At 41.9% G+C, this 23632-nt stretch overlaps 1 protein-coding gene across 2 annotated transcripts in view; it reads left to right on the top strand.

The window, feature by feature from the left end:
• SLC2A9 (solute carrier family 2 member 9) overlaps positions 1-23632 on the top strand; it is a 204067-nt gene that overhangs the window by 67564 nt on the left and 112871 nt on the right. For both annotated transcript variants that reach the window (XM_025192520.1, XM_006016786.3), the window contains one exon: positions 17-162. In XM_025192520.1, the coding sequence (XP_025048305.1) occupies positions 17-162 (146 nt within the window). The remainder of the gene's footprint in view (positions 1-16; positions 163-23632) is intronic.

Raw genomic sequence — 23632 nt, forward strand, 5'->3', positions numbered from 1 at the left:
CTTTCCCTCTTCACAGGTGTTTCTCTCAGTGCTCTTCCCATGTATTTGAGTGAAATCTCGCCAAAGGAAATACGTGGTTCTTTGGGGCAGGTCACAGCAATCTTCATTTGTATTGGCGTTTTTACTGGTCAAGTTTTGGGACTCCCAGAAATATTTGGAAAAGTAAGTATTACTTTATTCTTTCCCGTATGAAAACAGGAAACAGAGCTACTCTGTGGTAAAAGAAACCAGTTTGGAAAACAGTTTTTTCCACATCTTTGGAGACATTTTGGTTGTGTCTATTCTTAATTAACATGAGAGAAGTACGTGTGGCTATCATGGGATCTGTTTATTACTGTCACACTTGTGGTCAGCAACGTCAGTTTGCAAAAAACAATCTTCTGTCGATTGAAGAGGGTTGTACATGTGCATTTTGAAGTGATGCAGGGGTGGAGAAGTGGTTTTTGTAGGTAACTGGCTAACAGAGTTCCTGTTGCAATGATTTACTTCAATGTTGGGGGATTATTTTATATTACCAATGTTATTGTAGGTCACCCGGACCTCAGTGTAATCATGTTTTTATTATCTGAGTGTACATAATAAATAATATCCTCTGAACAGCTAACACACAGGAAAAAGCATCCAGGAAATGCCTGTACAATTCCACAAATATCTCAGTCTTGACTTGGACAGGCCTGCATTTAAAGTAGTTACTAATTAATTAGAATGAAGCAGTAGTCACTTTGGAAACAGAAGAGACACTGAAGCAATAAAAGAATAGAATTACCCAGTCATGACATTAGCTGATAAAGCTGTCCAATCTATGGTAATTTTTCCTTCCTCCTTCTTCTTGATGGGAAAAATGGCTGAGCTTTTCCCTTGAATTATTTATGTAATTTTCTTCTACTTAAGAAATAACAAATCGGCACAGAGCTTTTGTCTCATCAGTTTTTATGTGATTTCTAAAAACAATATAAAGCTTGTAAGTTATGTAACTGTAAGATACCTGTAAGTGATGTTGGCACTAGATATCCTTGTACTGGATGATTTTAATGTTGCTTTTAATATAACTACACTTGTTGTAGACTACAAGATGAAAAGGCATCTTTAATCCTGTAAATTGATGACATGAGAATATCCTTCCTGATGTATGAGGTTACCCTGGTTATTGTGGCTGACATTAGCCTAGTGGCCACTGGATGTCACCATTACTCTGAACAAATGAAGCTGACACTCATCTTATTTGGCACTTGGCAAAGCTTTTCATCCAGAGATTAATTTTCAAAGTGACAAAGTGCTGTGTAGGAAGTACATACAGCAATCCTGTTCCAGGAAAACCTGAGCTGAGATCCTTCATTAACAGACAACCCCACAGTGATAAGCAGATAAGAAGACCGTGAGCTTCCCTGCTTGCCAAAATGTCATGTCATCTATAAATGCCTATCTTACTTGTATACAGGGTGCATGCATTGCTTGCCTTTGTGGTAACACCTTTGAACAGCACTCTTACTGCTCTCTCCCTAGTTTTGTCTTAAATTATCATTTAAACTCCCGCTAAAGCTTATGTATGATTCAGCTTGCCTTTCCATTAAAGAACAGTTTTATGAGGTAATACATTTTGGATGTGATTTCAAAACTAATTTCACACTCCTTGATCATGTTGTAGCGGGTCCAGTGCTGGGGTGGCCAAGTCACACCTGGTAGCTGCCTGGGTCCCACCCTTTCTGGCCTTGCAGTGTCCCACCCTGTTGTCTTGTCTGCCATTCCTTGATGTTATGCGTATATGTTTGTCCCTAGAGGGCAAGGGGGGTTTGCTTCAGGTCTTAGGCCCTTGTCTGGGCTGAAGCCCATTGCCTTGGCCCACTTTACTCTAGCTGGGTCCCTCTGCCTGAGGCCTACTGTACCAGAACCCTAGGCTTTCAGGCCCAACTTCAGCCATACCCGCTGCAGGCACCAGGCCCTCTCAGCTTCTGGTTTTACCCTCTGTGGACTCCAGGCTTGTGCCCCCAGTCTTTGCTGTCTGACACCAGAATCCTTCTGCCAACAGCAGCAATCCCCCCTTTCAAAGAGTCTAGGACCTGGGATGCTCTTGGCACCTTTCTTGGTGGTCTGCTTTGCCCCTACAGCTATAATCCGGTCCTCTGGTATTTATACAAATGGCAAAATATGAGCTGCTTTCACAAAGTCTTCCCCCAATCCTGGATCAGAACTACACCATGGCAGCACTACAACACAGGGTCAAAATTGTATATGTTCCACTGTCTGGTGGTGCAGGGGCTTCCTCTCAGCTTCCCTACAGCCTGGAGTCCTTCCTCTTTGGCTAGTTAGGCCTCTCTCCTTCCCGAAGCTCTGCTCCCTGCAGCATTCAGGGCCAGACTGCCTTGCCTCAGGCCCTGGGCTTATATGCCCCTCTCTGGGTCACCTGACCCACTACTTCTGTCCCAGGCCTGTCAATCAGCTGCACTATGCCGGCCACATCTGGGCTAGGCAGTCATTTTATTAAAGGGCCTTCTACCCCTACCAGTTCCTCCAGAGGCTGGAGCCAGTCAGCTATTCCCTGGCTCCCTCTCATCCCCAGTAATGGTGTAGGGTCCCTATTACACATGTGGCCTGTCAAGTGTCTCTTGGCCTGCTCTGAAAGCCAGTTTGTTGTATACAAGGATATTAGTTTTTCAGTGGTTGATTCAGCTGATAGATTATATTTGCTTCTCTGATAGATACTCATCTGCTCTTCTGTACTGTGTCCTATCCACTGAAAAGAAATCTCATGTGGTTCAGCAAGGACAAGTGCAAAATCCTGCACTTAGGATGGAATAATCCCATGCACAAGTACAGGCTGAGGGGTGACTGGCTGGGAAGCAGCTCTGCAGAAAAGGACCCAGGGGTTACAGTGGACATCAGCTGAATATGAGTCAGCAGTGCGCCCTAGCTGCCAAGCAAGCTAATGGCATACTGGGTTTCATTGGTAGGTGTGTTGCCAGCAGGTCAAGGGAAGTGATTATTCCCTTCTCTTCAGCACTAGTGAGGCCACATCTCGAGTACTGTGTTCAGTTTTGGGCCCCCCATTACAGAAAGGATGTGGACAAATTGGAGAAAGTCCAGCGGAGGGCAACAAAATTGGTAAAAGGGCTTGGGGACATGACTTATGAGGACAGACTGAGGGAACTGGGCTTATTTAATCTAGAGAAGAGGAGATTGAGAGGGTACTTAATAGCAGCCTTCAACTACCTGAAGCGGGGTCCAAAAGAGGATGGAGCTAGACTGATCTCAGTGGTGGCAGATGACAGAACTAGGAGCAATGGTCTCAAGTTGCAGCAAGGGAGGTTTAGGTTAGATATTAGGAAGAATGTTCTCACTAGGAGGGTAGTAAAACACTGGAACAGGTTACCCAGAGAGGTGGTGGAAGCTCCATCCTTGGGGGTTTTCAAAACTTGACTAGAAAAAGCTTAGGCTGGGATGATCTAGTTGAAACTGGTCCTGCTTTGAGCATGGGGTCACTAGATGACCTCCTGAGGTCCCTTCCAACCCTAACTTCTATGATTCCATAATCTTCTGCCTTTACCTCATAATTTCCATTTCTTTCAGTGCCTATGTTGTGTTCCTCTTAAGATTTCTTTCTCCTAAGTATCTCTATAGCTGTTATATATATCTAAAATTATAGTTCTTGAAACATGCAAAATGTGCATATTACTATTTTGATCATGTTGCCTTTCAAAAGCAGGTACAGACACTTACAAACCTATGATAGTTTCAAAACATCCTAATTATGACTTCTGTTCATTAATGAGATATATTCTAGAAAATGGTTGCCTGCCTACCTTACTTTTACTCTCTTTTTTATTGTGGGATATTTCACCTTGCATTCAAAATGGGTACAATCTTTCCCAATTACTGGCTGTGTCTACACAAGACACTGACTACACAGTTGTTACTGGGCAGTCATTTAATACTTGCATAACCAAGCTGCATAACCAGCTGTAACTGTGCAGTAGCACCCCGCCATGGTTGTGTAGTGATGCTGCCTGCGCAGTAGTAATGAGATCCTGTGCAAAAAATGTCTCATGTAGACGTGACCACTGTGTATTATATTTTGGAGAAGATTATACATTTTGATTACTAGTGGCTTTTTACTGTAACTGCAAAGCAAAATCTGCTACCTGCAAATATCTGAATTTCCTTTCCTAATTTACAGTGTCACTGGATGTAAAATGTGGTGAATTGCTATAGCTTTGGCAGAACTCATGGTGAGATGGCACCTTAGAACCTAACTGGTTCAGTGAGGCATAAACTTTTGTAGATGACAGCCTGCTTTTTCAAATGGAATATATAAGGCCATGTGAATTTACCATGCCTCACAGCAGTACCTTCAGGCACACTGCTGCATCAGGTGTCCTTCCTCCAAAATGAAATAAGCTGAGCTGAATTTTTTGAGCATCTCTAGCAATCTGAATAGTGAGAGCACCACCCCACAAGTGTGCATGTGCTTTTCTCAGGGACAAATAGCAGCAGCATATAGTTATGCCACTGTTACTTGGCCTGGGGAATGCCCCTGCATGTGTGCTCTGGTGTGCAGCAGATTGTTCTGACAGGGGTAAGGGAGGCACCAGGCCTGGACCCAGCAGCCTTACCTGGGCCTGGGGGTCTCCCGGGGCTGCAGCAGTGGTAATCCAGGAGCAAGCAGCCTGGCTGGCAGTCAGGGCATGGCTCTGGCCATCCAGGGCTCTGGTTTTGGGTGGTGAAGACCCTGCTTTTTTTTGGTCACTTTTTTGGGGGTCACTTTTATTGTCCCCCCTTTTTTTTTAGATACCAGGATTTTCCAGTATCTAATTTTGGCACAGTGCAACAAACCTTTTCACATGCACTGTGTACTTTTTGCAGTGCCTCAAAAGCCTTTGAGGCGCCACAAAGTGCATGTTCCCACTCGTGGCCCTTGTTTGCAATAGTGTACTGTGACTGAGACCACCACTGCCAAGAGCACTGAGGTTAGCATGCCAACATGCCATAAAAACTGAGCTGGGACAAAATGAAGATTTGGAGCTACTCCCAGTAGGAGTAAGGGGGCAAAAAGCCTTACTATCTTTAAGATGGCATTTCAGGGTTATGAATGGGTTAACATGATATTGTTGCCTGCAGTAGCAGGGCATTGGAGTCAGTGAGGTGGATTGTCCCTTCCAATCCTGTGATCCCAACTTCATGGGTGTCTTTTCCATAGATGTTTTGGGCTTTTGAATAGGGCTTTATAAACCTTGACTAATCTCTGTAGCTGAGCATAGCAGTCTCCATCTAAGCGTGGATGTGATGAGGGAAATAAAAATAATGTAGCTGCAATGTCTATTAAATGGGGCAGTTCTGGAACTGTATTTTGCCCTTTGTGCTTAAAACATTAAGCAGCTCCAAATGTGATTTAAGTGCTCTGGTTTTAATAAGACCGGGCTGTATGTTTTTTCATTTTTACGTGTTCTTAAATCTTGTGGTATCAGGGTGTTTTTGTATGCAAAAGATTGTTTCAAAATGCAAAATATCCTAATTCAGCTATTTGAGCCACTCTGCCTACATGCTAATTGAATAGCCAGAGGCTGAGTTCTATTCAGAGGAGTCTTAAATACTTTGATGTGCTTTAAGATTTATCAGAACTCAACTGTTATGATTTGAAAGGATCCACTCAACTGGAAAGATGTTCATGACTAATGTAGCTATTATAGGCTCTCTGAATTCTGTGAGTTGAGTGAAGTTCTGGTTCCACTGAAGTCCAGGGAAATGTTATTATTGACTTCAGTGGGACTAGGACTTGATCCACATTCTCAAATCAGGTAGATAAAAGTATAGTGGAGTATCTCATATGTGAAACGTTTGAACCAATTTAATCATTTGATAGTTAGCCATTTCAGTAATAGAGACTGTTACCATTTCCTCCCCTTTTGTTTCTTTAATGTTTGTTCCTTTCTCTCAGAAGAATCGGTAAATGTTTGAGCACTTAAAAGAGGAAAGAATATCTGTGATCTACCTTCCATCACCTGATCAAAGTGTTGGTTAAAGTTTCGCTATTATTGTCTCTGAAGAAATTCAAGTTGAATAGGCAGCAAATAGATAATGAGAGAGAAAGTAAAGGAAAATAAAAATATGGAGACTTAAAATTGGAGCAACCGAGAGGAATAAGAAAATGCTGAAAAAAAAATGAAGAAAGAGCCAAGTGCATCTTAATTTTAGTAAATAGACTACAAAAGAAAAATACCAAGAAGACAAAATATCACCCTAATTAAAGCCAGGTGGTTAAATTAAGAAAAACAATTTAAATGAAAAATTTAAAGCAAACATATTTTGTGCAAAATAGAAAGACACAATAACAGGAAGGAAAAATAAAGGGTTGTTCCTTGCATAAGAAAAAACATTTAAAGGACATTGAAATAATGAATAAATGTAGTGCTTTACATATTATACAAGAGAGAAATCCTTCAGTGATTTGAATCTGTATAGATAAGGTTACATGGTTGCATTTGAATGTGAACTGTTGTATATGTGGTAGAACTTGTGTAAAGATTCTGTACAAAAATGTTCTTGGAAAAATATTAAGGTTGCAATGTTAAACACTCAAAAATAGTTTTAGAATTGAGGTGTCTGGGCAATTTTAATTCTTTCAGGGTGTACATGTGCATTATATGGCATACTCTTTACTTTTATGATTGTATCCATTATGTTTCCAAAGGACCAGGTCTAGTTCAGTGTGCTAGATGGGCAGTGCTTACTTCATATGAATACAGTCAATTTTTTGTTACATCCTCATTGTTCGTAGGAACAGGGGGTATGCAAAGTCTTTCTACATTGTTCACAGGAACACAGGGGTACCTCAAGTCTAAAAAGGTTGAGAACCATTGGGCTAATGCAGGGGTGGGCAAAATGCGGCCTGTGGGCCGGATGTGGCCTGCCAGACCATTCTATCTGGCCTGCCGGGCCCCTAAAAAATTTAGAAAATTAAGATTTATCTGCCCCTGGCTGCCTGTCATGCTGCCCTCAATGGCTTGCCAAAACTCAGTAAGCGGCCCCCTGCCTGAAATAATTGTCCACCCCTGGTGCTAAGGGAAAGAATCCTTGTCTGGTTTCACATAGAGCACATGCCATGTAATGATATTCCATGTTTAAGGACCAGTATCCAACCATAACAGATACAACTGGACAAGTGCATTCATCTTGCTATCAGGGTATAAACAAATGTTGCCAAGTGAAGCATATCAGCTGATCCATGCCATTCCATGAAACACAAATTGCCTGTTGCCCGCATTGGGCAAGGGTCTAATCCTGTGGGACAACAGGCGACCTGTTTCCCACTTACAAAGACATGCCTATGAGATTCCCCAGCTAGGGGCCAGATTCTGTGCATCGAAGGGAAAGCTGGGCAGATACTCTAGGGTTTGAGGGGCCTGATCATGTGCAGGAATTCCTGGGGCACCTAGGATCAGGTCACAAAAGCCCTAGGAGTGCCTGCCCAGGGTGGCTGGAGAGTGCAGGCAGCTTTGGGCTGCCCATGTTCTCATACCATAAAACAAACAGATCTCTGGTGCAGGAAAGTGGCAGAAACTATTACTATCTTTGTTGTAGCCACAAATTGCTTGATTTTTATGGCAGCACAAATGCAATGTCTGTTTCCACCCTCAAACAGTTGTTTGTTTTTTTGGGGGTTTTTTGTTTTTACCATGGTCAATTTGAATAATTTGTCCAGTCTGTAGCAATGCATATAAACCATTCTGGCAGTTCATGAGCTAGCACAGAAAATGTGCACAGAAGGTGAGTGAAAGCTAAACAAGAGATTGAAAGGGACATCATGGGTTATGAATTCCAGTTTTCTCCTGTTGCAGGAAACCATATTGTATACCTTTACTCATAAATTGATTGATTTTTCCAGGGTTATTTTAAAATACAGTGACTTTGGCCCCAAGTCTTCTCCTTGGAAGGCTTATCCAGGAACATTTTAATTTCCAGTCCAAATTAATTCATAGCCAGCTTACATCCATTTGTTCTTATGTCAGTATTGTCCTTTAACTTAATTCAGCTCTTTCTTCTTGCTAGTAATTACTCCACTGACATACTTACAGACAAATCCTATCATTTCTCAGCCTTCATATTGTTACACTAGATAAGCCATGCTCTTTGTCTCAACCCATAAGAAAGGCCATCCATTCCCTTGATCTTCCTAGCAGCTTTCTCTGCTCCTGTTTCAGTTGCATTTTATTCTGTTTTTAACAGGGGTGACCAGAATCATACACACTACTCCATTGTCTGTACAGTAGCATAAATACTTCCCTAGCTATAGTTGAAATATTTTGTCTGATACTTAGATTCACATTTACCTGTTAACATCCATATCACAGTGGTGGGTCATAGACATTCTAGGATTGACCGACATCCTTCTCTTTCACAGTTGTTTCCTACTGATGACCCCCAGGTTTTAGGACAAATTCTTGTTATTAGTTCCTAGTGTCTGACCTTGCTTCTTGTATTATTGAATTTCAGCCTACTCCATTACACGAATCCTCAAGATCATCTAGTTTCTACTGTATGATATCCTGATCCTCCTTTGCACTGACTCCTAACTTTGTATTATCAGCAACTTTTAATTCATTTTTAGTCTTTCTGCCAAGGTCATTAATAAAAATAATCAATGATGGATCATAAGTCCTGTCATAGTCACTCTATTACTCCCGCTTTTCCAGTAAAATAGTTTTTCTTCAGCTAATTCTTTACCAACCTAAAATTCTTGTATTAATTCCCATCTTCCCCAGAATAAACTAAGCATTATAACACAGAAATCAAACACCTTACTGAAGTTTGTTTAAATTAGATATAGTGCATTTCCTTTGTCTAGAACAGGGCAGTCCAACTTCTAAGTGGTCCAGGGCTGCATCTCTGTGGGCTTCACCAGTGGGGGCTACATGCTCCAGGGTCCACACTACTGTGAGCCATAGGCTTTCAGGCTGCAACATACCCCTCTTCACACACCCCCCGCACCTACAACATGCAGTGGTGGCAGCCCTCCATTTCTATTGCTGTACCATGCTGCAGTGCTCTTCTCTGTCTCCTGCAATGGGAGCAAGAAGTAAAAGCTTAAGGAGGGAGGGGGAGCCTGGATGTCCGGCTGCAGCAGCAGACAGAGCAATAGGAGTGGTGGTGGCTGGGTAGAAGCTTGGGAACCACATATTAACCCCTCGTGGGCTGCTTCTGGCCCGTGGGTCACCAATCGGATAGCCCTGATCCAAAAAAAATCATTTTTCCTATCAAAGAAATCTATCCTGTTTATCATGATTGGTACTACTCAAGGTGAAAGTTACATTTTATCCCATTTTCCATTTATGTTCATGTCTCTAAGATTTGATGTCAATGGTATATAGGGCTTTGGAACCAAAGAAAGATGACTCTAATAACAAAGATCACTTCACCATGTAGAAGATGTTTAGGATTGTAAATCCAAGAAAAAAGATGACAAAGCCGATTACTACATTTGCTCTCTTCCAATCATATAATAACAACCCATCTAGATTCTATATTAAAAATCTTTGTTACTAGACCTGCAATTTCTTGCATTTTTTATTTCAGAAATTCTCAGATTCCTCTGAATTGTATGCATTGAAGCTCTTTTGAAGTTAGTTTTTACCTCCATTGTGGCAGTTTCCATTCCTGTCCTCACATTCCCATTAATCATCCTGTCTTTGTTCTCATGTTCAGCATTGAATAGTTTGCCTCAGCTTTCAGTAAGGATAACATTTATTTTGGGCCATTCCTAGGATATCTTTCAACTCTATCCTCACTTCAGAGCTGCTCCATTTCTTTCCACATTTTCTTTTCATCTATATTCCTGGAGAACCTTTTGATATTTATTCTAACATTCTATGCAAGATCTAACTCAGTATGACTAAGTTTGGCAAGTCTCCCTTTATCTCTACACTTACGAGCTTTGAGACATAGCCCTCAGTTCCTTTTTGTTCTTTACAGGTTCTCTGCTTATTCATATGTCAAGATAGTTATTTATTTAGTTCATTATATGTGTTGAGGTGGTTATTCATTTAGCCGTTTCTGAAGCCCTTCCCTACAAGATTTTTTGGTGGGTTGTCATTATTATTGTTGTTTGTTTTATTTGTGTGCTAGTTTACTTATTTATTTTGTTCTCCTGGCCTGGGGATGCAGTCCCAAAGTAGTTTGCACTTTAGAATTAAAAAAATTTATAAATGAAAATAGGCCACTTCAGCAAGCCAGTTCTGGCTCCTCATTCTAGGTCAGTTTCCTTAATTTTTTAGTGTTTACCATTTTGAAATAAAAAATTTTAGCTACCGCTTTATTTTCATGTATCCTTCAGTTCCTTTTACACTAAATGAACTTGTACTGAGTCATTTCAAAATTATTTTCTATAGCCAGATGTTCAATAATGTCCTTACTGCTTACCAAAAGGAAGTCTAAAATGGCATCACCTTTGTTTGTTCAGTGGAGGGGTTTTGATGGAGAAATCTGTTTGCTATCACATGCACAAATAACTTGGCTCTATCTTAATTAGTAGCAGTAATTTTCCAGGCCAACATCTGAGAATTTCAAGTTCAGAGTTAAATCTTCACTGCAGAACACACGTATGTTCAGAATACCTCCTACTTTTGAGAGACAGTAGCAGGGCCTACCCATACAACACTTGTATATTGATATTGTGCTGGGGGGAGGGCGTGCAGCTGTAGCTGGATGTACTTGCCATACTTCAAAGAATTTAGTTGAGGCACTTGTGGAATTCTGAATTGTCCTGGCCACAGGCTGTGCTCCATTTCTGCTAATTTTGTCTGTTAAATAGGATGAAAAATTGATATATTCTTCATATATTTTAATCATCGGAGAAACATTCTTAGGCTATGAACAAGCATAACTGCTAACTATTATATAAAAGGTGCTGCATATTTACTGTTAAACTGTAACTAATAAGTCTGCATGATCTTGTAGTGATAAAAATAAACTAAGTCACAAGAACTTTAATCCCGAATGAAGTGGATTAAGGATAGTTTTGTTACTCTTGTATCCCCACAGAAGCAGGTGATGTAATGCATTTTAACAGTTTATATTGGTACTATTTAATATCAATACATTTTTTATATCTATCTATACTCATAGGTATTCCTCCTTCTTATAAATGCAGATGTCCCCACTGTACTAAAATTAGATTTTCAGAAAGTGATACATTAGAGCAAATGCAAAAGCAATTATGACAATAGATAGTTGAGATTAAATTAGATATTTTTAGATCCTGAATGGATGGGCTTTTGTTGCATTTGACTCTAAAGCTAGTTACATTGGAATATTGAATTTATAGATGGTATACCTTTTGGGTGCAATCTCTTTAACAAGACCCATTATTCAAGTTAGTCATGCTGCTGGTTGTCTACTAGACCTGCTGTGAGGATATTTTTCCCCCATAAATGTGGATAACTGCCATTTTGAACTCATGATTCTGATCTCTGATTCTGGGTCTGATTCTGATCTTTCATATACATAAAAGTAAATAATATCTACTGTAACTTCACTAAGACTAATGTGGTACCGATACAGAGTTTTAAGACCAAAATCAGAATTTAATTTACATTTACAAAAAACCCCAGCAGAACAACAACTACAAACCCCCTCCACCAGTGTTTTGCTTCTGTATCTATTGCAGCTGCTATGACACAATATGCTAATTTTCTCACCCTCTTGTAGCAGACTTCTGTAACTTGAAGCTAACAGTTATTCAGGAAACCATAGCAACTGCAATTGATAACTTGTGCTGCCCCACAAAAAATGTAATTGGGTTATCTTTAGTAAGGTGGGATATAAAATATCACCCTGGACTTCAAGATAATTACTTCATATTAGATGTTGTACATGCTACAAATTCAAGAATGCCTAAAATAAAGTGAAAATAAGGCTGTCCTACATAGGACAGAATGTTTCAACACCCATCGCCACTTAAATCACTGCCTTTCTGCTCTTCTCATCCTTTAGCTTCTATGATTCCAGTGCAGCCCCCTGCTCAAGTCAGGATTGTCCAAGTATCCACTTACCCTGCTCTTGAAAATTTTCCACGGGGGGGGAGATTCCACAGTTTCTCTAGGTAGCCTGTTCCAGTCTGTGTATGTGCATGCAGTTATTCCAACCCCAATTGCAACCATCCTGATCGAAGGACATTGCATTTGTCCTTGCTGAATTTTATCTGATTGATTATGGACCATTTCTCCAGTCTATCCAAGTCCATCTGGATGCTAGCCCTATTCTCCAGAGTGTCTGCAAGTCCATCCACCTTGATGTTATCTTCAAATTTGCTAAGTGTACATTTAATCCTATCAATCAAATCATTTATGAAGATATTGTACAGTTTGTAACCTAGGACAGACCCCTGGAGAACCTGACTTCATGCCTTCTCCCAACTAGACATTGATCCATTGATAACTTTAGAGCACAGTGATCCCAACAGTTATGTATCCACTTTACAGTACTTTTTTCTAGTCTGTATTTCCTTAGTTTGTTTGTGCCACAGTTTGAGTGTCATGGGAAGCATTGATAATTCAAGGTACATCGCATCTACTGCTCTCCACCCATCCACAGAGCTGGTCACCATATAAAAGGAAATCAGATTGGTCAGGCATGACTTGCTCTTGGTGAATCCTTGCTGGCTGTTCCTGATCAACTTGTTCTCCTCTGAATCTTTCATAACAGATTCCTTGAGTACCTGCTTCAGGTATTGAGGTCAGGCTGACTGATCTCTAATGTCCCAGATCCTTCTTCTTCCCTTCCTTAAAGATGAGCACTATATTTGCCCTTTTCCAGTCATCTAGGACCTCATCCAGCTTCTGAGTTCTCAAAAAGCATAGCCAATGCGTCAGAAATTACCTCAGCCAATTCGTTCAATACCCTGGGGTTCATCCCATCTGGTCCTGCCAACTTGAAAACATCTAGTTTACTAAGTAATCCCTAACCTGTTCTGACACTACTCTAGGCTGTCTGATGCCCTCCCTGTCTTTGCTGCCAACTAGATTCATCATCTGATAGCTGTCCCTATTTGTGAAGACTGAAGTAAAAGAAAACATTGAAAACTTCAGCCCCTTTGTATCATCTGTAACTACATTGCCTTCCTTATTTCATATGCAACCTATGGTTTCTTTGGTCTTCCACTTATTCTTGACATACTTGTAGAATCCCTTTTTATTGCCTTTTATGTCCCTTGCCAGTTGCATCTCAAATCATGCCTTGGCCTTTCTAATTGGCCTCTTCCCTGGTACTATGACCAAGTTTCCAGTTATTGTAGAATTCTTTTTTTGAGTTGAAAAAGAACTCATTGAAGAGATTGTTGTCGAGCAAGGCTGGTCTCCTGTTGCATTTCCTATTCTTCAGATGCATTGGAATAACTTACTCCTGCACACTTAAAAGAGCCTTCTTAAAGTTGAGCCAGCTTTCCTGGTCTCCTTTTCCCCTCAGACTTGTCTTCCAGGGGATTCTGCCCACCAGTTCCTTAAGTTTGTTAAATTCTGCTTTTCTGAAATCCAGAATCTTTATTCTGCTGCTGCTCTTCCTTCCTCCCCTTAGGATCATGGTCACCCAAGTTTATCTTGCACTTTCACATTCTCAACCCTGTTTGTGAGCTGCAAGTTCAGAAGAGCTTTCTCTCCTAGTTGGCTTCTCTACCATCTGTTTCAAAAAGTTATCCTTAACATGCTCCAAGAATTGCTGGATTGCTTGTGCACTGCTGTGTTTTCCTCCCAGCAGATGTCCTGATAATTAAGTCCCCCATGAGAACTGGGGAAGCTATAATTTGGGATTTGGAAGCTACCATTCCTATCTGTGACTGTATTCCAGTCATATAAAATCTCCCACCACATCTCCATAACCCCAATTACATCATAGTACTTCATTTGTACTAGGACCTCCAGTTCCTTCTGCTTATTCCCATGCTTCTCACATTGGTATATAGTCATTTTGGGTATTTAATTGTTTGTCTTGTTTGTTTGTCTGAGAAATTATTAAGTCTTCTACTACTGTCCCTTACCAAGTTTTTATCCATGTCTCCTGGCTCTTCATTTATCTCTGGGATTTTGTCTCCATCCCCCAGTGAACCTAGTTTAAAGCCCGCATCACTAGGTTAGCAGGCCTATACACGAAGACACTGCGTCCTCTCTTCATCAAGTGTACCCCACCTCATCCCAGTAGTTCTTCTTGGAACACCACCCCGTGGTCAAAGAAGGCAAAGAGTCGTAAGTGACACCATCTGCACAGCTCCATGTTGATCTCCAGGATTCATCTGCTCCTAGCCCAGCCTTTACCCTTGACTGGAAGGATCAAGGAGAACACCTGGGAGAGAAGACCTGTACCCCTGACTGTTGCACCCAGAGATGTTGACTCTTCTATGAACAGAGCACTGTTGATCCGCTCAAGGTTGCCTCTGACAGTCTCATTAGTGCCCACCTGGATGAGCAGCATGGCTGAATGAGTTAGATGGCCAAATGAGTCCTGACAACCTTTCTGTGACATATCAGATGTGTGCTTCTGGTGGGCAGCAGACCTCTTGCGTCTGGCAGAAGGTCAGCTTGGCAGGAGTATGCCTCCATGCCCTGCAGGAGGGAGTCACTAATCTCTACCAGCTGTCACTGCCTCTTGGCAGCAGTGGTCTCAGCCTTCTCACTCCTAGGATGCATGGCTTAAATTCATACTTTTGCTCCTAGATAATAACCTTATGTTCTATACCAGTGATTCTCAATCTTTCTGGACTCAAGACACCTTTTGTTGGATTTGAGGCACCTTTCATTAGACCTGCCAGAAAATGCCAGGTCTTAGTTTTTCGCTCATTTTTTGATTATGGAAAAATAATAGAGCTGTTTTTCTGGTGCAAAGAACTCGGAAAGGTCACTACAGGGAATAGTGTTTTTTAACACTGTGGATTTCTATTTTGAAGTCTCTGAGCACATCCAGATGAGTGCACACATGCAGTATGCGGCGCCGCAGACCCATCTGTGGCGCCATACACATCGCACGTGCAGGCTTTTCCTGTGCTGCTAATTTGCAACAAGGGGGGAGGTTTTTGACACTGGGAGATCCCAGTGCCAAAAAAACCTGTAGCAGAAAAAAGCAGGGCAGCACACATGGCAGCAGCATGCACTGCCCAAAATCAGAGTCTGACTGGACAGAGCCACACTCCAGCTGCTGGGCAGACTCCCTGCTTCCAGACCGTTGCCAAGAGAATCCCAGTAGGCCCCCAGGATCACAGGTAAGGCTGCTGGGGCCAGTCCAAGTGCTGGCCCCAGCCTCCACTACCCCACCCGGGACAACCTGCTGCACACCACAGTTTTTAGGGACTGGAAAGGACCTTACAGATCATTGCGTCCAGCCATCCCCCCTGCGCTTGGGCTGGAAAGACTGCTGGGGTCATCTGACCTCAGCAAGATGGGCATCAAGACGCTTTCTGAAGATCACCAGAGTGTGCATGAATGGGCATTCCCTGGGGACAAGTAGCAGCAGCACATATTGTGCCACTGCTGTTTGTCCCTGTTGAAACGCATATGCCTGCATGTCTGGATCCAGCCTCTAGGTTTATCTTGTAAATCACATACTGGTCGCCTACTAGTGCTAACATTACATAGCACCCTGGGGCAACCTTGAAAGGATCTCGAGGCACCCTGAATAAGAATTTACACTAAACATATTTTTTTCCTTCTGTAACATTAACACATCTAAATATTTTTGGATATTATGTTCCCTCTCCTATCTCTTCTACTGTTGCTTCTAGATGTATAAATTCTGAATCTTTCTTTTTGTGTTGGAAGATTTAATTTATGAACACAAATTTATCTTGTTTGATTAGGCATGATATAGTATGTCTTTTGTATAAGGCTGTGTATATACATGCAGTTACAGACAGTGCTGATAGCTCCACAGATTATTATTTTCAGCACTTATCATGTTTTCAGTTGCTTATAACTTTGGCAAACTGTAACTGTTTGAGCTGAAGTGTTGCATGGTGTTTTTCTGCCTCAGGCTGATCTTTTCATTTTTCTCTCTTACCTCTCTCCTTAAATTCTGGCCAAAATGGGTCAGTTAGTTCCAAAAATGAGTTAGGGAGAAATACACTATTTTGTCTATGCTAACAAATTCTGGCAGCCTTTTCTTTTTTGGAGGGTTCTTATGCTTTGGAACCAAGATTCGGAATTTGGCATTGGGTGGCCTTTTGTTCTTGTGGAAATATGTTCATATTTGGCCAAGTTCAAGAACTGTGAAAAATCACAGTCTTTACAGGCTTGGGATGTACCTGCAATTTGACTTTTACATATGGGAGATACAGTGCTCCAGAAATGCATTAGCCAACTGTATTTAAATCAGTGGCTATAGGGGGACAGTTTAGGGAGAAAGTCCTCTCCCCAGCATCTTCTCCTGTGGTTCATAGACTAGTTGAAGCTTGCTAGCTAAAATAATTGAAAAATCCATCCTGTGAGCAGATGCAGACCTACCAAATCTCCGTTCTGATCATACTGCTTATATACCATCCTTAAAGAGTATCTGAGTATAGCCTCCTCTCCCACAAACTCAAGGCTAGATGGATGAAGCCAGATTTTTCCTTTAGTGTATTGGAAAGACCATCCTTTTTGGCAGGCATGCTACAAATGAGTCCTGCAGCCTTCCTGAGTGCCACTTTAATCCCTTTCCCTTACCCAGTTTGCTACTCGGCTTTCTGTTCCCTTCCCCGGGCTTCCGGACCAAGCTGTTGCTCTGCTCCCTGCTTCTTGTCTTGTGCTTCCTGCCTGATCTGCTGCTCTGCTCTCTGCTCCATGCCCCATCTGCCACGGTGCTGCCTGTCACCTCCCCAGTCTGCTGCATGGACAGGCTGTCCATGTCACTTGTGGCATCTGTGCCACAGGCTGACCACCCCTACCCTAGTGTTTGATCTGGGTCAGGGTGCAACTGGACACTTGAACTAAGAACAAGTGGGGTCTTTCTCCTGTTTACTCTGATTTGTTTGCTGGCACCCAGGTAGCATGAAAAAGGAATCCATTTAACTTGAGTGTAGAGTAGATAAAAGCCAGGTTGAGGAGGGGAAAACAGAGAAGGGACTAGATTGTGATGCGGTGTTGGTGAGATTAGAAGCAAAGGAGGTGAAAAAAATGATGACTGGGACTGTTTGTCAAGGAGACTGGGACTTGTGACCAGGTATAGGCAGGGAGAAAGACTGGGGCTCAGTGAGCTGGGATGTGGAGACTAGGATTGGCTGGGCAGTCTTCTTATTCCAGTCCCAGTCTCCAGCTGTGGGGCTCACTGTGCCCTGGCACCTTAACATCCCTTACGCAAGGTCAGGCAGCCAACTGGCTGAACTTGTTTGTCCCCAGCTGGGCTGCCAGGCTCCCCAGCAGGGGAGGGCTACTAATGCTTCCTAGATGGGAACTTTGCTAACTCCAATTGCTGCCATTGGGATCAGTACCTAACCCCAACAGTAGTGGGTCCTGCCATGCATACGTGTGTGATAGGATGTATGGTTGTTGGGATCAGGGATCAGATCCTTTCATGTCATTATCTTAATATATGCCAGGGGCCTATATTATAGCTACATCCTACATAGAAAACCCTTGTAGTATAAACTGTGCCTTTATGACAGGTCAAAATTGTTTTATATTGAATAAGCTTTAAATTAACTTAATTTAACTTGGCCTTATATTCAAAATGTTTGTAGCTCCCTTTCCAAATTCCATTTTCCCTTAATACTCTCAGTGGAATGACATATTTGATATAATGGGGTTATTGTGGTTTTTAGAAAAGTTCAGACATGAATCTTTCGTGTTTTCCTGGTTTCCATGTCTAACACTTCTAAGTGTTGCTTAAGTCATGCTGAAATAGGTTATAGTACATTATAAAGTAGCTAGTTGCACACAATCAAAGGCTTCCAGGAAAGCTAAATCACATTGCTTCTCAAAGCCTCATTGTATGTTTGGTTTACTTTTAAAACTGATAATCTCTTAAGGCTTTCTATTTGATTCAGACTCAAAGGTTTTTTTAGTAGCTTACTGATATTTTATAAATTAGAAGGGAAATTTATAAAGAATTGCTCCAGGGCTTCCAAACTGCAATAAATGAGAAATGATGTAGATTCAACATTGTGGGGGCTTCTACATGTGACGCTAAGTCGCCATAGCAATGCACTACGGCAATGTAGTGTCAACTAACAAGAACTGTGATGCCACAGCTATGTTGCCCTAGCAATTCACTCCCTCGTTATAGCTCATTGCTATGGTGACATAGCAGCTAAAAATAAGCATGCACTGCGCGTACAGCGCGGTATGGTTTGTTACTGCACGGTCATTTAGTACTTCCAGAAGGAAGTACTAAATGACCGCGCAGTAACAAAGGCACTGTAGGGACACATGTAGACATGCCCTGTGTCTATGTAAAAGTTAGGGCCTTGTTACATAGTAAGTTTAGGAGACTTCTGAAACTCTTAACCCCTGGATTGGCTGCACGCTAACACCTTTAAGTATCTTAAAGTACTTGTTATTTACCTTTAAAGTTATGTCACTCCAGGGCAGGATTATCTCTAATCCACCTAATTTTATTCTGGTTCCATTAAGGAATGGCCATTCCCTCAGCTCTTCTGCCCAAATTGAAGTCCTCCAGCATCCCAGGATGCAGTGACCCCTCTTGAGTCACAGCAAGTAGGGACTCTGCGGCATGGTGGGGCCAGGCACCTTGCCCCCCATGGACATTGGGCAGAGTGAGGGCTGCAGCCCCGGAGCTCCTGGTGGCTGTGGTGCCTTTCACTGATGCCTGGACCAGCTTGCTGCTCCCATCAGCAGCAACACAGGGAGTGGTGAGCTCTAAAATAAAAATGATCATGACCCTTGGAGCTCAGGCAGCACCCAGCTGGTCAGCAGCCTTGCCTGTGACAGAACAGGGGGGAGGAAGGGGGTTGCCAGAGGAAAAAAAGTATTGGCCCCTCAGAGCTCAAGCAGCGAGCCAGTCCAGCATTATCATCCAGAGAAAACTTTCAGTATCATCCAGAGAAAACTTTTTCATTCTCTTATGATCTCAAATCTGCTTCCTCCTCTTCCACGACAGATTAAAAAAGAAACACACAAAACATGAGGAGGTTGTGGCTGACAGAACTGACTTTGTTTGCACTAAGAAACATTTTACATAGGCTTCTCATCATGCTCCTGCTCTCCAAGCCTCTAGTAGCAAGTACCAGCTGTGCAGGTGAAGGACAGTCAGAGACCGTTTTTTACCTTAAGCTGTGACTGCTCTACTAAGCCAAACAGCACTAAGCCAATTAACATTTGTGCGGTTTACAGTGTAAGGGGTAACAAGGCCCTTTAGATGTTTGTGTAGAAAGGAGAGGGTTGATGCATCCACTTACAGTGAGAAGTAATAGTGTAACAAAGGGTGGGTGTGAATGGCAGGTTCCCCGGGGCATCCATGGTGCTGCAGCAGCCCTGCAGTGTAGCTGTATCTGCTAAGCAAGGCCTCAGGAAAATAACATTGGCAAGGAAGGGCAGTCCTAAATACATGCTTAATTTTTAATCTGCATTTCAGTGCATCCTTGAATAGATTTGGATTTCAGCATGTGCGTTTCTGATTTAGGGGCCATACTTTGTGTATGTGTCTACATCGCACGGCAATTTGATTGTGTTCTTACTAATGGTACACCAAAGACTGTCATTTCCATCTGACTGAGTTGGATGAAAGGTTATGATTATTACATTGCCGTCTTTTCTGAGGTATGCCCTGGCCTTTTCATTTGTATCAAGCTGCAAGCAATGTGATATACCTCTTTGCAGTGGCACATAAAACACAAGATGCAGTTTAAGTTGAGCAATTTTCTTGTCATACAGCTATGCGTGTCCATGTAATTACAAGCTGTGAGCTGTTGATCAGGAGCTTAGAGGGCACCCTGTCCAATAAGTGAAGCAGCCACATGGAACCATTTTACAGCCACCAGACTTGCTGTGCATGACCTTGGAAGCATTGTGAAGCATGTTGGATCTCTGCCAGGAGCTTGAGGGTTATTGCATATTTGCATGGGATTTTAACAAAGGAGCCATGTACATTTCTTTCCTTGTTAAATTTATTTTCACAGCAGTGTAATTGCACATGTGATTTTCCAAAATCTGCTTCAGGAACAGAAGTGCCAAAAGCAAGATGAGCATTACCCCTTCACAACCTACCCTTTGATTGCTGGCTTCCTTTGCACTAGTCACAGATATTAAGAAATTAATTGTGATGCTTTGTTTAGTCTCACTGGTCTTTTCATAAATATATATATATATATATATATATAAAAAAAAAAATATTCTCCAGGGATAAGAAGTTAACATTATAATTTTATTTGGTAAGATTCTAGTTTATTCAGAATGCTTTCTGTATTTTTTGTCTGTTGTCCTATACAGAGCTCATCAATCAATTAATCAAACACAGTTGCAATATCATGTCTCCACATTTGCAGTAAGATCTCATTTTAAATATATATACATACATTATACATTATGATCAATGAGCCATGAACTACTCCGGAAATCTTATTATATAAATTATATTATACAAATAATATAATAAGATTTCAGGAGTAGTTCATGGCTCACTGATCCTTTATAACAATTGCTTAACTTGAAGTCCCACTCCTGAAAATTTCAAGCTTCAGGCTGGAGTTGATGATTTAACTGTGTGGGAACTGAGGTTTTTTTAATACAGTGTGATTAAGAATTATGTAGGCCCTGTACTTCTTTCTCCTATTGCAATTGAGAAGGAAAAGTTCAGATATTAACTAGTCTGTCTCCTTGGTGTCCCAGCACCTGGCAATGTTTATAACTCCCATCTTAAACAATAGGTCTTATAAGTATTTTTATCTGTGACTTCCTTTGTTTCCTTTTTTAATCCCATTTTAAATGGAAGAAAGCCATTTGAATTGTTCAGCCACCATCTAATTGCTCAGCAAGCCTGATAGTAGTCCAGTCTCAGTTGTGAAGACAAGTAGCAGCTTTCCCTGATGTTATCTTTTTCATACTGTGTTATAATATTACATCTCCCTTTTCATACTGTGTAATTAAATTACAATAAATTTGGCCAAGCAGTACAGAATAGCATACAGGCATTTTGTTGAATGATAGCATATATTTTTAGCAAGATTTTTGACTTGCTAAAAATACACTTTTGAAGTTGTTCTGTGAAATCAGCAGAAATTCACAAAAGATTTTGGAGAAGGAAGGTTTGCTTGGTTCTTATTGAACCAGCAGTAAGCTGGGGCAGATGTTAGACTCTCTTTTGAACACTTTTCATGTCTGGGAAAGAAGCAGGTGGATGTTTTATCTGGTATTTAGCTTAGGTGCTTCTTTTCCAGACCTCATTTTTTGAATGCCCAGCTTCAGAAACTTGTAGTCTGAAATGTACAGAGGTGTTGAGTGCTGAGAGCTTCAATCAAAATCAGTGGGGGCTGCATTTTCAACATATGAAGTGCTATAAAATGTGGGCATTTCTTGTGGGCATTTTGATCTTTAACCCCTTTGCATGTTACTTCCCCATCTGTGGAAAGGACATAATTATGCTGTTTTGTATCAGAAAGATTGTTTGAGAAGTGCTTAAAGGCTGAGTGATGAATGTCACTGTGAAACTCAAAAGGAAATGAATCAGAAAAGTTAGCATTTAGAGCAAAATTTGAACCATGTGCCATATGCATAAGCAGCAGCACCACACATTTAATGATAAAGATTAAAACAAAATATTAAATATCTTCTCACTTGAGAATGTCCTGTGCTGTGCAGTAAATGAGAAAAATATGCAACTATTTTCTTTAATATAGATATTTTTTAAATGCCTCTATTCCTTGCTTCTCCTGATGTTATTCAGCTCTCTGTCCCAGTCTTCCCATTTGCCTTTGATTTCACAATTGGAAGCTACCAAGCTCATCCAACCCTGCGCCCCAGTCCCTTATCCTCAACTACTTTGGCTTTTCATCTCTCCTCCTATCTTGTTCACCCTCTCATGTTCCATTCAGTCTGCCTTCTTCTCTTTACTGCCTGAGCCCCAGCAGGAGAAGCACAAAAAGCACAGGAGACTGTCTAGCTCATCTGAGTTCCTGTGCCCCACAGTACTTGAACTGTCAGTCATCAGAAACAGTTGCGTGAAAGTCCTGCTCATTCCTGGCACCCCTGAGCTGGAGGATTCTAAGTATAAGCAGAATATATATTGAGCGTTTTAGCTATATGTTTTCTTACGAATATGTGTGAACTGAGATTCTTATATAACTTGGCAAATTTGAGTAAGTTTTTACAGAAAGAACAGAAGGTAGATCCATAGCAGTAGACTAACCCCTGCTACAAAGCATGGCAGTGCTAGAGCTTCTCAACAAAATGATTGTGAAAACTCTCTAATAGGTGCAAAGCAATGTGTTTTTCCCCTATCTTGAGATGAGAAATGACTGAACCATGTTTACATTTTTCTTCCAAAAAACATCAGCCTCAAACAGATATCCACTGTGAAAATTTGGTGACATCAATGATTAGTTTTTGCAATGTTTCAAGCAACTGAAAACAAGGGTGTATAATAAAAACACAGAGTAGCCACAGTCTGCTGCCATGCCAGGCAGGTGCTCTGACAGCTTGAGGGTCCCAATCCTGCAGACGTTGGGTAGAATCAGGCCCCTCAAGCCCCCAGATTACCTGTCTGGTATTCATCATTTAGAGAGATGCCCAGGGTGCACCCCTGTAAGCAGAGAAAGCCTGCATAGGTCCCAGCATGGAGGCACAGGATCCAGGGAATCTTGAGTGCCGCATGCCTCCGTGCCAGGACCCACACTGATCCATGCCTCATAAGGGTCAGCATGGGTCCTAGTGGTGGGGGGAGCACAGTGGCTAGGTAATCCCTGGTGTCCTGTGCCTCCACATTGGGACTTGCACTGACCTATGTCTTCATATGAAGCGTAGGTCGGCACAGGTTTTCCTGAACAGGGACCAGGATATCCCATCTACCAGAAGTAGGGACAGTCTTGGGGATAGCTCTATCAAGCCTTCAATCAGTGCAGATGTAGTTAGGGATCTTCTGGAAGGGCTAGACATTTTTAAATCTGCAGGGCCAGATGCCCTTCACCCAAGGGTGTTGAGGGAGCTGGCAGGGGTCATCGCGGAGCCCTTGGCCCGGCTGTATGAGCATTCGTGGTCATCTGGCCAGGTGCCGGGGGATTGGAAACTGGCTAATGTGGTCCCTATTTTTAAGAAGGGGAGGAAGGAGGACCCAAGTAATTATAGGCCTGTAAGCCTCACCTCGGTGCTCGGGAAGCTCTTGGAGAGGATCATCAAGGAGCATATCTGTGGAGGGCCTGCAGGGGAGATCATGTTCAGGGGCAATCAGCATGGCTTCACCAAAGGCAGATCCTGCCAGACCAACCTGATTGCCTTTTACGACCAAGTAACTAAATCCTTGGATGATGGTGTCGCTGTGGACATAGTCTTTCTAGACTTTAAGAAGGCCTTTGACACTGTCTCTCACCCCATCCTCATCAATAAATTAAGTGACTGTGGCATTGATGCCTGCACAGTTGGATGGGTAAAAAATTGGCTGACGGGGCTCACCCAGAGAGTAGTGGTGGATGGGTATACTCAACCTGGCAAGATGTGAGCAGTGGGGTACCCCAGGGCTC

This window comes from Alligator sinensis, unplaced genomic scaffold (genome assembly GCF_000455745.1).
Source record: "Alligator sinensis unplaced genomic scaffold, ASM45574v1 scaffold104_1, whole genome shotgun sequence".
In the NCBI taxonomy this organism is placed as follows: domain Eukaryota; kingdom Metazoa; phylum Chordata; order Crocodylia; family Alligatoridae; genus Alligator; species Alligator sinensis.